A 15,134-nucleotide genomic window follows, 5' to 3' on the forward strand; every position below is an offset into this window, starting at 1 on the left:
AGCTGCAAAGTGGCTGTTGCAAAGTAAGTTAATCATGTGGGCCCTGATCCCACAACTGGGTTCATGAAGGCCTCATTGGTATCAGTGGAACTCTGTGTCCTCTCAGGCTCACCCGCATACATTACATCACAGGATCAAGGGCAGGCAATAGATGATGTGATTTGTTTCCCTTAAAAGTCTTTAGCCAGTAACTTCTGGAATATATGCAGAAAGCCATGCATACTTACACTAATTTTCTTTCAAAACTTTCTCAGCTATATTAGCTGCGTTCCATCACAAAACTAGTCACACTTACATCTTCTGACTTTGTTATTAGCGATTGCAGTTGATTTCGCTAGTCACTTTTATATTAATGTATTATAGATAAACAGCTCCCTTGGGAGTTACTGTAGTACATAGTTAGACTTGTGAATGCTGCACTGCCTGTTTATGCTCATATGCACGTACACCTTTACCCCGATATAACGCAACCCGATATAACACAAATTTGGATATAACGCGGTAAAGCAGTGCTCCAGGGGGGAGGGGCTGCGCGCTCCGGCAGATCAAAGAAAGTTCGATATAATGCGGTGCGGTAAGATTTTTTTGGCTCCCGAGGACAGCGTTATATCGGGGTAGAGGTGTACTTGCCTGACAGTTTCTGAAGATGGTTAAGGTCTGTCTATATGAAGGATATTTATACTGATGTAATGACACTGGCTGTATATTGGTTTAGCACTAGAGGTTTGTACTAGCTTAGATATTAGTAAGCAACACTGATATAAATATTGCAAATGTAGTCAGGCTCAGTCTCCTTTTTAAAATATTTCAAGATGCCTAGCCACAGCAACTCAGGAGAACTGGCTGCATCGTTTAATGTTTCTTGACCTGTGAATGTTCAGTGTAATGGAAGTTGGTGGTAACGAAAAGCAGATAACCTGGCTATATTGGAAGTTCCTGACGGAGTTTTGGTGTTCTTAGAGAGTTAATGGGACCCTAGAACTTACTTGGTTTAGATGGATACATTAAATGATGCTCCTTAATAGGAAACCACATAAATAGAAAGTCTACAGATAATTAGGAAGACAGATTGCTAACGTGAATGTCTCTTGCTTTAAGAGACAAAGTGAGAAGCAGGGAAGAACTAGTAACATGTAAACAAAAATCTGATTAAGTAAACACTTTAAAGAAATCAGTGCTAAATGAGTTTATGCACCCTGACTTTGGTACAGTTTATAAAATCTCTCTGCAGATATATTAATGACTGTCACAAAATACAGCTTGACTGTGCTAACTAGTTGCCTGACAACTCTGAAGAGCTCTGCATAAGCTCAAAAGCTTGTCTCTCGCCCACAGCAGTTGATCCAATAAAGGATACTACCTCACCCACCTTGTCTATCAGTCTGAGGCAGTAGTGCCAGTCAGATGTAAGCAGAATTCTGACAGAGTACTACTGAACTGTAAGTCCTAACCCATGCTTCACAAATTTCTTAAAATTGGGCAGTTGGCTTTCATGGACCACCTTCCCTCCAGTCAATCATCTCAGGACTGACATTCTTATGAGTTATAAAAATCAGTATGGACATGGGATTTTCTGTGAATTTTAATATAGAATAGTATCTGGAAACTAAACCACCATGTGACCAGGACTGTCCAGATCACCACCATATGTTCTACAGACAACGGCTCAGGATCCTCAGTCCTTTGTAAACCAAATCTAGTGTGATTTTTGGGACTTGTGCTTCACTTGAATGCTTAAGAGCTTCTGGCTCTCTCCAGGATACTTGCCTCTATCTCATGCTCTTGTATGCTTTGACTTTAGCGCCTACCTATCTACATAGGGCATTTCAAGATTTGTATAATCTTAGTCCAAATCATAGCAATTTGTGGGCTGCAGTAAGAGCATTGTGGTACTGAATGAGACAGTTTGAGTGACTCCAGATGGCATCTGCCGCTCATGGCCTGTCTTGGTGAATGCAGTTTGGTTTTTGGCGCTCCCCCCAGGAGAAAAGGTATAGAAGGAAACTGAATGTTTCTAGTACCAAGCACACAGCATCAGGTGGCTGCCACTAAGCTGGTGGTGTCCAGTACCTAACCGGTAGGCTGAATCTGGCCACTTAATGTATTATGAGCCATGTGACAGATTCAGCAGAATCTGGGCTCTTGTATGCCAGGTCAACCACCTTCTGACCTCTGGACCAGAATTCTACAGCTGCTATTCTCACTAGAATTGAAGCACCAGAAGTCTTTTTCCCTTTCCTTGCGGCTAACATACCTGTAAAAAGACGGTTGGAACTATATGGTTGCACAGTAACCAGAAGCCAGTTTTTTATGAAGGGTGGTAGCTTGCTTGAGGTGCAAGATTGTTTTTAAGGGCGGGGGGTGGGGGGGTGGAGAATTACGGTACTAGAACCCTGCAGATACACAGAAGAAACACTTTATAACTTCTGAAATGTTGTACTAAAATTTCATTTGTTTTAAAATGTTCCGTGACTTGTTTTAATGTCTAGTACTTGCAGCATAAAAGTTCTCACTGCTATAGAATTTTTACAGGACAGACCAACACTGGAACTGCTTGGAACTGAATAATGTGGTATAGTTGTAGCTGTGTTAGTCCTAGAATATTAGTGAGGAAAAAATGGGCGAGGTAATATCTTTTATTGTGCCGTATCTCCACTGCTACAGGGATCAACCCCCCCCCCCCCACAACACACCTTTCAAGATCCATGGATCCTACACATGCCTATCACAACATGTGGTGTACCTCATCCAGTGCACTCTCCCCCCCCCCCCCCCCCCCCCCAATAACAACTATGTGGCTGAAACCAAACAATTGCTACACTCTTGAATGAACTTGCACGGGAAAATAAGATAAAAAACACCCCATCACCTCTGGGTGAATGCTTCTCACAAAATGATCATTCTATCTCACTATCCTGTCCTCAAAAGAAACCTGGACAACACTTCCAAAAGATGAGCCTGGGAGCTTAAATTCGTTACTCTTCTAGATACTAAAAATCATGGACTGAACACAGAGTGGATTTATGGCTTTTTACAACAATCTGTAACCCACCGGTCCCCTCTTTTTGTCCGGTGACTGCAGAGGTTGTAACTGCCCACTGGATGTTGAATGGTGCCTTTACAATATATGTTAACTACTTATGCTAAATATTCTGTTTCATCTTGCATTTTACTGTGATTTTGGGAGTACCTTTCCCAGATCTGAAGAAGAGCGCTCTGTGGCTCAAAAGCTTCTCTCTCTCTCTCTCTCCCCCCCGTCCCTCCAGCGGAAGTTGCTCCGATAAAAGATATTACCGCACCCACTTTGTCTCTCAAAACTGAATAAAGAATTTCAGAAATATTAAGTAGAATCTTTCTAAGGGGACACAACTTCAACTGAATCATGAACAGCACTTTTAGAGCGCTTTTAATTAAGCAAGCCCTTTAAAACAAAAAACAAAAAAAAACAACCTTGGAGAACAAATGAAACCAGTGTGGTGCCATTTTTTTCTTATAAAACTTTAGATTACTACTTGAACTAAAACTGAATTAAACACTTGAATTAAACACTTTTCCTTTATACATCTGCGGAAAAGTGCTTTTAATATTAATAGGATTACATGGAAGTAACGTTACTGAAACTTATGAAGTGGCTTACTTTCAGTTAAAAGGGCGATCTTTTCAAGTTTGTATTGAACAGACTTACTACAAGGACAGTTGATGCAGTTTGTAGCTGTAAAAGCAGTCATTTGGAATGAGAAGAAGTGCCTTGCTCTTTGCTGAATTCTAGTTGAACTGAATTATCGTAATGTAACTAGCTCAATGAACACTCAGATGGGTTTATATTTTCCTGAGTAGAGTAACAAAAGCTATTTTGAATCATAACCAATTTCACTGTTTAGGTAAATTAAAGTAAAAGGAATATTAGCTGAAGATACAGTAACTCTGACAGATCTCAAGAGGTTCAAATCATTTTCCAATATGCAACAGCTATTACAGGATTAAGAATCAGTGTGGATCTTCCTATTTACTCAGCACAGTCTAACAAGAAATCACTTGTTGGGACCTCTTTGGGTAGAGGAGGAATACAACAGGATGACTTTTAAATTACCAATTTTAATCATGCCTTAAATTGGCAAGCAGGAAACCATAATGTAGATAATTCACTTACAATTTTTTGTTTTTGTTTTTGTGCTTCAGTTTTTTCCCTAATGAGGTTGATTGTCATTTGGTTATTAAAGCACTAGAACATACTGATTTGCAACTAAATATGGCTTTTACACTAAATTAGATGCTACTTTTTGCTAACCGGGGACACATTAGCTATACATTTATAGCTTAAAATATATTTAGTCAGATTTAATTTTTAGTTATGTTTAGAAAATGGTGATTAACTCTTTTTCTCATCACTTGTATCATTTAGGTAGAAACTTTTAAATGCACAAGAATGGCTTTTTATTCAATAAAACTACCTTAAACGACACAAGAAAAATAAGGTTATCAAAACGTATTGCATTTAAAACTAAATCAAAAATAAGCATTATCCGTAGTCTCTCCTTTCTGGTTGCCATGTCTTTCAATACTTTTTACTAGAACTAGTAGATCTCATCCTCTCACACTTTGTTTTCCCCTTCCAATCCATGAATTGGAATAAAAATATGCTTTTTTGCTTTTTCAACTCCCAATTGGGGTCTCACCTTTGTATGAGCTTGTCATTGAATTGAACTAGCTGAATAAATTGAAGAAAACATGCTCTGCACCTGCAGGAGAGATTACTGCTGTCAAAAGCTGGTGTAAAACTGCAACGAACTCTGTTTCCCAGGTACTTAACCAGAGTCTTCCACCAATTCCATGGTTTGACTTTATTTAAGACTTTGACTGTAAATATGTATTGATTAAATGAAAACAGTGAGTTGAAATGATTAATAGATTATAGTAGGACTGTCAAGCGATTAAAAAAAAATCTCTAATCGTGCTATTAAATCACACTGTTAAATGATAGAATACCATTTACTTAAATATATTTGGATGTTTTCTACACTCAATTACAACACAGAATACAAATAGTTCACTGCTAACTTTGTTTCTGACTACAAATATTTGCACTGTAAAAATCAAAGGAAATTGTATTTTTCAATTCACCTAATACAAATACTGTAGTGCAATGTCTTTATCATGAAAGTTGAACTTACAAATATAGAATTAAGTACAAAAAATAACTGCATTCAAAAACAACACAATGTAAAACTTTAGAGCCTGCAAGTCCACTCAGTCCTATTTATTGTTCAGTCAATTGCTCAGACAAACAAGCGTGTTTACCTTTGCAGGAGATAATTTTGCCCGCTTCTTGTTCACGATGTCACCTGAAAGTGAGAACAGGCATTCGCATGGTACTGTTGTAGCCGGTATTGCAAGATATTTATATGCCAGATGTGCTAAAGATTCATGTGTCTCTTCATGCTTCAATCACCATTCCAGAGGCTGTGCGGTGATGCTGATGACCAGTTCTGCTCGATAACAGTCCAAAGCAGTGTGGACCGATGCATGTTCATTTTCATCCTCTGAGTCAGATGCCACCAGCAGAGGGTTGATTTTTCTTTTTTGGTGGTTTGGATTCTGTAGTTTCTTTATCGGAGTGTTGCTCTTTAGACTTCTGAAAGCATGCTCTATACCTTGTCCCTCTCGATTTTTTTTTTTTTTTTTTTTTTTTTTTTTTTTTTGGAAGGCACTTCAGGTTCTTAAACCTCGGGTCAAGTGCTGTAGCTATCTTTAGAAATGTCATATTGGTACTTTCTTTGCATTTTGTCAGATATGCAGTGAAAGTATTCTTAAAATGAACAACATGTGCTGAGTCATCATCTGAGACTATTTTAACATGAAATATATGGCAGAATGCGGGTAAAACAGAGCCAGAGACATACAATTCTCCCCCAAGGCGTTCAGTCAAAAATTTAATTAACACTTTTTTTTTTTTTTTTTTAAGTGAACATCATTAGCATGGAAGCATGTCCTCTGGAATGGTGACCGAAGCATGAAGGGGAATGAGACTGTTTAATACTTTCAGGGATCATTTCTATAGTTTGTAACTAGACAAGTGTAGCCGAAAGTATCTGGCACGTAAATACCTTGCTACAACAGTGCTATGTGAACATCTGTTCTCACTTTCAGGTGATGTAAATAAAAAGCAGGCAGCATTATCTCCCATAAATGTAAACAAACTTGTTTGTCTTAATGATTGGCTGAACAAGAAATAGGACTGGATGGACTTGTAGGCTCTACAGTTTTTTGTATTTTGGTGCAGTTACGTAACAAAAAAATCAACATTTGTAAGTTGCACTTTCATGATCGTGACTGCACTACAGTGCTTGTATGAGGTAAATTGAAAAATACTATATTTGATCATTTTTACAGTGCAGACATTTGTAATAAAAATGTGAGCAGTGTATGCTTTGTATTCTGTTTTGTAATTGAGATCACTTTATTTGAAAATGTAATATATATAAATATATTTATATAATATATAATTTCAATTGGTATTCTATTGTTTAACAGTGCGATTAATCACAATTAATTTTTTTGAGTTAATCTCATGAGTTAACTTCGATTAATCAGCAACCCTAGATTATAGTAGCATTAGGTTTTAACGTAGATTGTCAATTTGAGATTTAATTCAGGGATGTTTATTTAGCGAATTAAAATAGAGATTTAAAAAAGAATCTCTTTATTCACCCTGAACTACAAACTACCCCTCCCCCTTCAAAAACCCCCCCAACCATTTTGGAATACAAGGAAATTGTCAGTCTAAACATTTTAAGCATTGTAAGTCTAAACATTTCCTGTTCTGCTCCTCTTTATAACCACTTAAGTCCTGTTTCCACAGCTATGCCCAGGCTACTCTCCCTGGTGCTCTAATAGCAAGACTTGTGGCTCAGCTCTAGTGGAGTTGAATAGAAGAATTAAAGGTACAAGAGATCCTTTGTGAGGAACAAGGAAGAAGACCATTGCCATAGTTATTCTCTCTTTTTTAAATATTTATTAGTACTAGTGATCAGAAATAGTTAGCAGTTCTGAGCCAGGCGTAGCACCATTGATTTTTACCTAGTCTGTGTAGAGGGGGAGGAGAGTAGCAGGAATACTGAATCCAAAGGGCCGCGATGCCTTTTTTTGGGTGCTAATGCCAGTCATGCTTCTGATCTGCCACATGTAGATTAGTTGACTTTTCTCTCTGGGAAACAGAGTGACTGGCCCTGGCAACAGTCTACAAAACTAATCCTGGATAGCTTGAGAACTTTTTGAGGCCCAGAAAAATAACTAGATAAAGGCTTCTTGTCAGCTACAAAAAACACTAGCTAACTGGCTCTGATAAAAAACTTTCTACCTACTTTGCTATAGTGCTTTAGGACTATTATCAGTTGTTTTTTTTGGGGGGGGGTGTTAAACAATTTTGGTTCACTAAAGCTGACGCACATACATGGGAAAATGTTCAAATATAAAGGAAAGTTATCTGTACACATTCCCAGTCAGTCTGTCTGTCTATGTTGCAAATTATACCAGTAGTAACCCTTAAGAGGGGAATATAGTTTCCTCCCCCCACCTCAAGGAAGTGCAGTGAGGCTAAAGAAGTGTGATACATTTAGGTGGAGACATGGCACCTAAGAATCATTTAACATTCTGTATCATGAAGCTGTTGGATAGCAGTTTTGCAGTGTATAGCTTGCAGGCTGTTGCTCTAGTTGGCAAATATTGTTAGCCAGTAGTAGACATAAATGAGGTTAACAGAAATTTAGAACCACTTTTAACTTAATACTTAACTATCCTGCAAATCTTCCTGGCTGCAGATTCTTTGTCCTGCCTTCAGTGGATGTGGAGAACAATTAATCACAGTCCTCTTTATATAATAGCCTGTAACACATTTGAAGACTTATCAGATCTTTTCTCAAGATTAAACATACTATGTTTGTTTTACTTTCCTCATAGTCAGGTTTTTCTAAAGCTTTTATTTATGTTCCTCTCCTCTGGGCTCTCTCCAGTTTATCTCAATTTTTCCTAAAGTGTGATGCCCAGAACTGGGACCCAATACTTCAGCTGAGGCCTCACTCCTGTTAACACACCACAGAATATTAGCCTTTTTTACAAATATATCGCATCATTACTCGCATTTAATTTGTGATCCATTATAACCCCCAGATCCTCTTTAGCAGTACTACCACCTAGCCAGTTACTCCTCATTTTGTAGTAGTGCATTTGATTATTATTATTATTATTTTCCTCCTTAAGTGCAGAACTTTGCACTTGTGATTGTTGAATTTTATCTTGTTCATATCAGGCCAATTCTCCAGTTGATCAAGACTGTTCTGAATTGTAATCCTGTCCTCTAAAGTGCTTGCAATTCCTCAGCTTGATGTCATCCACATGTTATAAGTGTACTCTCCAGTCCATTATCCAAGTCCATTAATGAAAATACTAAATCCAGGACAGATCCTTGTGGGACCCAACTGGATACGCCCTCCCAGTTTGACAGTGAACCATTAATATAACTCTGAGTGTGGTCTCTTTCAACCAGTTGTACACCCACTTTATTATAATTTCATCTAGATCACATTTTTCTAGTTTATGAGACTGTCATGTAGGACTATATTAAAAAAGCCTTACTAAAATCAAGCTGTGTTGCATCTACTGCTTCCCCTTATCCTCTAGGCCAATAACCCTGTTAAAGAAGGAAATGAGATTGGTTTGGCATGATTTGTTCTTGGTAAATCCATGCTGGCTATTCCTTAAAATGCTGTTATCCTGTAGATGCTTAAATTTATTGTTTAATAATTTGAGTATGGATAGATACTGGAACAAAGTTAGGCTGACTGGTTTATAATTCCCAGGTCCTTGTTGCTATCTTTTTATTTTATTTTATTTTATTTATTTACTTTTTTAAAGAGAGGTTCTGTTTGCACATCTCCAGTCCTTTGGGACCTCATCCATCCTCCATGAATTCTCAAAGACAATTGCTAATGGTTCCAAGATTGCTTCAGTTAATTCGTTAAGTACCATAGGGTGAATTTCTCAGGTTCTGCAGACTTGAATACATTAACTTATTTAAATGCTTCCCCCCCCCCCCCCCCATTCTGGCTTGAGTTTCTTCCGCTTTGTTAATATTAATTGCGTTAAGCATCTAGTAATAACTGATTTGAAGTGAAAACTAAGGTGAAATAGGCATTAAACACCTCTTTCTTTTTGTTACTGGCTCTCCTTCCCTGCTAAGGACCTACACTTCCTTCATCTTACTCTTAATGTATTTATAGAAGCTCCTCTTACTGCCTTTTATGTCCCTTAGTAGGTGTAACTAAGGCTATGGCTACACTTGCAGATGTAGAGCACCGGGAGTTAAACCAGCCCTTGGAGACACAAGCAGGGAAAGCTGCTATGTGTTTACACTGTCAGCTGCAAGCACAGTGGCGTGGCCACATTAGCAGCTCTTGCAACCCCACAGAGAGCAGTGTATTGTGGTAGCTATCCCAGTGTGCAAGTGGCTGCAGCGTGCTTTTCAAATGGGATGTGTATGACAGGGAGTGTGTTTGTGTGTATGTTGGGGGAGAGACTGTGTTTTGGGGGGCAGAGTGTCACGTGCTGTCTAAGTTCAGACAGCGGCAGGGGGAAACCCCGACATCACCCCCCCACACACACACACACCCTGCCTCTCTCACATGCACACGCCTGCCGCGGCAGCAGTAGCATTCCACAGTAATGGTTTGCTTTGTGTCCCGGAGCAGATAAGCATGCCGGCTGTCAGAAACGGGCTTTGAAAGGGGATATCTGCATGCCTGCAGCAGAGTTCAAAACAATGACCAGAGTGACCACTTGACTTCAAGGGATTATGGGATATTTCTGGAAGCCAGTCACAGCGCAGTAATGCAACACGTCGCCCACACTGACACGCGGGCGTTTCAGCCAAGGCGCAGCAAGCTCTATGCTTCTTGTGGTGGTGGATTACCAGGGGCGTTCTCTAAGTGCCTTGCCAGTGTGGACACCTCAGGAGTTAGGGTGCCTGGGGCTGATTTAATGTGCTCTTGCTTGCAAGTGTAGCCAAGCCCTAGGAGCACTTGCAGCGACTGAAGTGGGGCACTGAGAGCTGTGGGGGGTTCACAGCCACTGTTGGAAGACAGGATACTGGGTTAGATGAACCATTGGTCTGATCCAGTATAGCCGTTCTTGTATTCTTTCCTTCCCTTCAAAGAGAAGTGGGGGAAGAGTACTAATCCCACCTCCTGTTTAGTTTTCTAGCATTTCGTATGCTCATAAAAGATTAAAATTCTGATGTAGGATATTTTTTTATTTTTTTTATTTCCCCAACTCACTGGAAGAAGTCCAATGAGGGTAGTGTCCTAAGCCCTGCCTGTCTCACAGAGATAGACACCTAAGTCCAGGCTGCAGGGAGGCACCTATCTTTGTGAATGATCCATGAATGGGAATCCCTCTCCTGGAGATGGATAGAACTTGTTTTCTGTGGGAATGAGTTAGGCACCTGCCTCACTCCACACACACTGTGGGGAGGAGGTGCCTTCTCTTCCCCCCCCTCCGCCCTCCCTTACAACTTTTAGCCCAGTGCTTAGAGTGTTGCCTGGGATGTGGGGGACCAAGGTGTTCTTTTCCCCCCCGCCCCCCCCCCCCCCCATTCTACTGGAGGCGGAGAAGGAGACACAGAGGTAGGACTCGAACGGGTGTGCTCTAACCATTGAGATATGGGATATTCTAATGTGGAGTTCCCTCAGTCTCTTCTTTTGAAGCTGTTCCACTATGGATACATAATGAAAGAGTGATGGGATCAATGGGACTGGACCCTGGGTCTGCCATCTCTCAAGTGGATGCCCTAACTGTTGGACTAGAATCATACTCATGCTCTCGCTCTGGCTGAGTGACTGTTCTGCTGTGGATGAATAGTTTAATAGTCACTGACCAGAGAGAGTGACATTTCATGATGGTGGTTAGGGTATCTACCAGGGAGGTGGGAGACCCAGGGTCTAGTTCCCTTGCTTCAGTCACTCCTTTATTTATCCACAGTGGAACAGCTGCAACCGTAGAATTTGAGTGAGTCCCACATCAGAATATCTCATAGCTTCGTGGTTAGAACACTCCTGCCGGCAACTGAGGCAGAAGAATGCTTCTCTTCCCGCAGTTTATGGATAGCTCTGGAGCTTAGATAGATGTGTCTGGGTGCCTAGAGAATCAACATTGAGAATGCCCAGTGATGCCTATAGAACATTTTTACCTTGAAAACTTAAATGCCGAGTTTAGGTGCCTACAGGACTGGGCAGGAGTTTCGTGGATTGCAGTAGAGCCTAAATCTGGGATTTAGGCATCTAAATCTAAGACTTAAGTGCTTTTGTGGCTTGGAGGCCATAGTTCTTAACTGGCAAGTTAACAAGGCTTGCTAAATAAACCCATATGTTTAACCCCTTCTGGTCTTAAACCTGGAGTAGCAAGCTTTCTTTCCTAAATCCAATTTGTGGGTGCTCTTGATACAGATGAGTTCTTTATAGAAATCTGAAGGCCTAAGATAGGTAATTGCATTCTTTCTCTAATTATCTCACATAATAAGTATTTCTGTTTTTGTTTCAAAAGGTAAACCTATTTTTGTGTTCAATTTTAGTTTTACCCCTTTTGTGGCTGTCTGGATATTTTAGAAAACTGATAGTAAAAGATTATTTAAGTCTAAAATATTGACTTGCTGCTTTGAAAAGATTGGGAAAGGGTGAATTGTGACGTTGTACACAATAGAGTGGTTGTCAGTAAAACTTCATTTCCCACACTTAACCACATAATGGTATTGGAGGCAGTGTAGTTGTGATCTGCATTCTCAGTGGACCATCTCAGATTTAAAATTTTTATTAAAGCTAATGTTAAAATTATATAATACACAAATTGAGAAAAGTGTGTGTTCATTTGGGTATAGTGCTAGATTATCCACAAATACAAAGTTTTTGTTTTTAAAAGTCATGATACGTTAGTACATAATCAGCAATAATTCAAATTTAGGTGAATAAATTTAAGACAGTTTAGATATTTAGTGTCCAAGTATTCGGGTACATCATTCATGAAAAGTTGTACAGAGATTTGGTTGTGGAAAGCAAAATATATCAATGAGTGAAGACTGTCCCTCATACGGCCACAGGCACCAACTTTCCTTGGTGCTGGTGGGTGCTCGTGCCTGCCCCAACTCCGCCCCTTCCCTGCCCCATTGGACCCCTCCCCAAATCCTCAGCCCTGCCTCTTCCTTGAGCACGCCTCTTCCTCCCCCTCCCTCCCACCATTTGCCGCGTGAAAAGCTGTTTCATGGCGCAAGCGCTGGGAGGGAGGGGGGAGAAGCTGGACTCTCCGGCGCACTTAGGGGAGGAGGTGAGCTGGGGTGGGGGTGGGGGGCAGCATGGGGAGCACCCACCAATTTTTCTCTGTGGGTGCTCCAGCCCCGGAGCACCCATGGAGTCGGCGCCTATGCATACAGTAAGGCCCAAATCATGCAAAGATGCATATGTATAGTTTTTATGCCTGTGAGTAATCTCATTGGGTGAAATCTTGTTCCCATTGAACTTAAGGGTTTTACTGTTCACTTCTAGCAAGAAACCGACAAAAACAATGACCACATAGAAGTCATTTAATTAGTGATTTAAAAAATACATTACAGTTTTCTATTGTACAGAATTATTGCGTTAAGAGGAAATCTTAGCAATATTTCTTAAGATGGAGCTTTGCAAAATAAAATCTACTCTTTTTTGACAGCTGGAAGATGGACATACTTTATTCGATTACAATGTTGGACTAAACGACATCGTTCAGCTTTTGATACGGACTGAGTCTGATGCTCCTACCACTTCCTTGACTAATAAGGACGGAGAAGTCAACCCGTGTGCTATTGCCAACTGTAAGAACAAAGTCAAGAGAACAACAGGGAGTGGATCGCCCAATCAGCCATCTACATCTGCTCGGTCATTTCTCATTGATCCTGGCATTGGATTGTATAAGGTATTTGCAAGTTTTGAAATAATCTGTTTTGTATTTCTAGGTTCAGTTCTATAGCTTATATAGACCCAGATCCTTGAAACACTCTCATGTGCTTAACCTTAAACATGAGCATAGACCCACTGACTTCAAATTTAACATTAAGCATGTGTATAAGTATTAAGAGAATCAGGGCCAGTTGTACTGTCTGGATTGTTTTAATTCAAGATTTGTTAAAAATGATCACACGTCTGCTACAGCATCTAGGTACAGTAGGTAACTTCACTATGATGGGATTTAGGTGTTTAGTTTATGTCTAAGACTCTGATCAGTATACTTAAGGCACATACTTAAGGTTAGACATGTGTAAGATAACTTGCTGAACTGGGCCTAAAATAGTAAGCCATCTTACTACAAAAATGTTTAGATTTAAATTTGCACAGTAAGAGGTCAAATGTATTAGAAAACCTTGGTCTTTTTTTCTCCTCATCTGGGCAGATGATCTAGTCTTGCTGCAATGTAGATGGACAAACTAGAAATTACAGATTTCATGGTAGGCAGCCTCTTTTCTGCTTTGTCCAGCGTCTGTCTATCTTGTGAGAAATTAGAGAGCTGTCTTGTGTGCAGGGTAGTGTTCAAGGCGATAGGGCATAAGTAGCACTTTTCTTCTAGCTGAGGCTTACAATTTGAGTTGCAAGTTGGAGAAACAGCTTCATGAGGCTCACTCTCCTGATATGAAGTCACTTTAATATGTCCTAAAAGTTGTTGTTACAATATCAGCGTAACAGATGGGAGATACTTTTCTGATCATACCTCACTTGCACTATCCAACAACATCCCACACAATTGGCATTATAACACCACCAGCTAAGAAGCAAGGAGGCGAAAAACCTGTCAGCTACATCTGATATAAAGACACCGGCCTTCCCACTTCCTATCCACTAATTTTCCCTTTTCTTTCTTTCTTACACTAGAATCATAAAGCCTGTTCTTCAACTCCTGTGCTCCCTTTTCCCCTTTCATTAGGGCTATATCTACACTACGCAGCTTTTAGCAACACGGCTGTGTCGTTACAGCCGTGCTGCTAAAAGGCACACAGCGTAGCAGATGTTTGTCAGCTGTCCTGTTGGAAAAAAAAAAAAAAAAAAAAAAAAAAAAAACTTCCACCCCCAACGAGTGGCGTTAGCTTTGATGGCAGGAGAGCACTTCTGCTGACGAAGCACTGTTCACACTGGAGCTAGGTCGGCAGGACTTTGGTCTTTCAGAGGTGTTAACCTGCCCCTCCCCCCAAAGACACAAGTTTTGTCGTTCAGTTGCCAGAGTAGACATAATCTAGAAGAAGACAAAGGATGAAGGAAAACACCACAAATCAGAAAGAACCTCGAAAAGATGGATTTCTCAGAGAGATGCTAAAATAAACACTTATCAATAGCCTTTAGGAAATTAAGGTAGGGGCTTTCTTAAGTTATTTTATTTTCTAACCTCCTTTTTTTAGGGTGAAAAGGAGAAGGTAAATTATCCTTCTTGCACAGAAAGGGACCACCTGATTGCCTTATCTGCCTCAGTGAACCATCTCCATGGAGGCAGTTAGAAAATTCTGCCATCACGATGTTGTTGAGGACTGCCAAATCTTCTCTAAGATCGCCTTCAAGCACTTTGGTTTTAGGATATACAGAAAAGTATTTAATATACTGATAACAGGGGGGAGGGATAGCTCAGTGGTTTGAGCATTGGCCTGCTAAACCCAGGGTTGTGAGCTCAATCCTTGAGGGGGCCATTTAGGGATCTGGGGCAAAAATCTGTCTGGGGATTGGTCCTGCTTTGAGTAGGGGGTTGGACTAGATGATCTCCTGAGATCCTTTCTAACCCTGAGATTCTGTGTGAATGCAGGTGTTAAATTCCTTGCAGTTTCTAGATGTCAGGCGCATTCTGTTGACTAGGGATCCTTCCCTAAACATTCCAGTTAAATGGCAGGTTATAAGAGTTTATTCAAGCCAAAAATATAATTTAAAAAAAATCCTGCTTAATGGAAAGGAACATAAACTATGACATGCTTAGGTATAAGATGGCAAAAAGTATTTTTGTGTCTCGCTACTTGCTTTATAAACATTGAGAAATACTTTACCTAGAAGTAGGAATCCTGCAAGAGAGTCCTTGGATCTGCTAGA

The 15,134-nt window shown here is 40.1% G+C and overlaps 1 protein-coding gene across 1 annotated transcript in view; it reads left to right on the forward strand.

The window, feature by feature from the left end:
* The window catches only part of UHRF2 (ubiquitin like with PHD and ring finger domains 2), a 190,746-nt gene that overhangs the window by 29,508 nt on the left and 146,104 nt on the right, over positions 1 to 15,134 (forward strand). Inside the window, exon 2 of the mRNA XM_054031771.1 lies at positions 12,748 to 12,990. Coding sequence (XP_053887746.1) covers positions 12,748 to 12,990 — 243 coding nt within the window. The remainder of the gene's footprint in view (positions 1 to 12,747; positions 12,991 to 15,134) is intronic.

The sequence above is a fragment of the Malaclemys terrapin genome, chromosome 6 (genome assembly GCF_027887155.1).
Source record: "Malaclemys terrapin pileata isolate rMalTer1 chromosome 6, rMalTer1.hap1, whole genome shotgun sequence".
Classification (NCBI taxonomy): domain Eukaryota; kingdom Metazoa; phylum Chordata; order Testudines; family Emydidae; genus Malaclemys; species Malaclemys terrapin.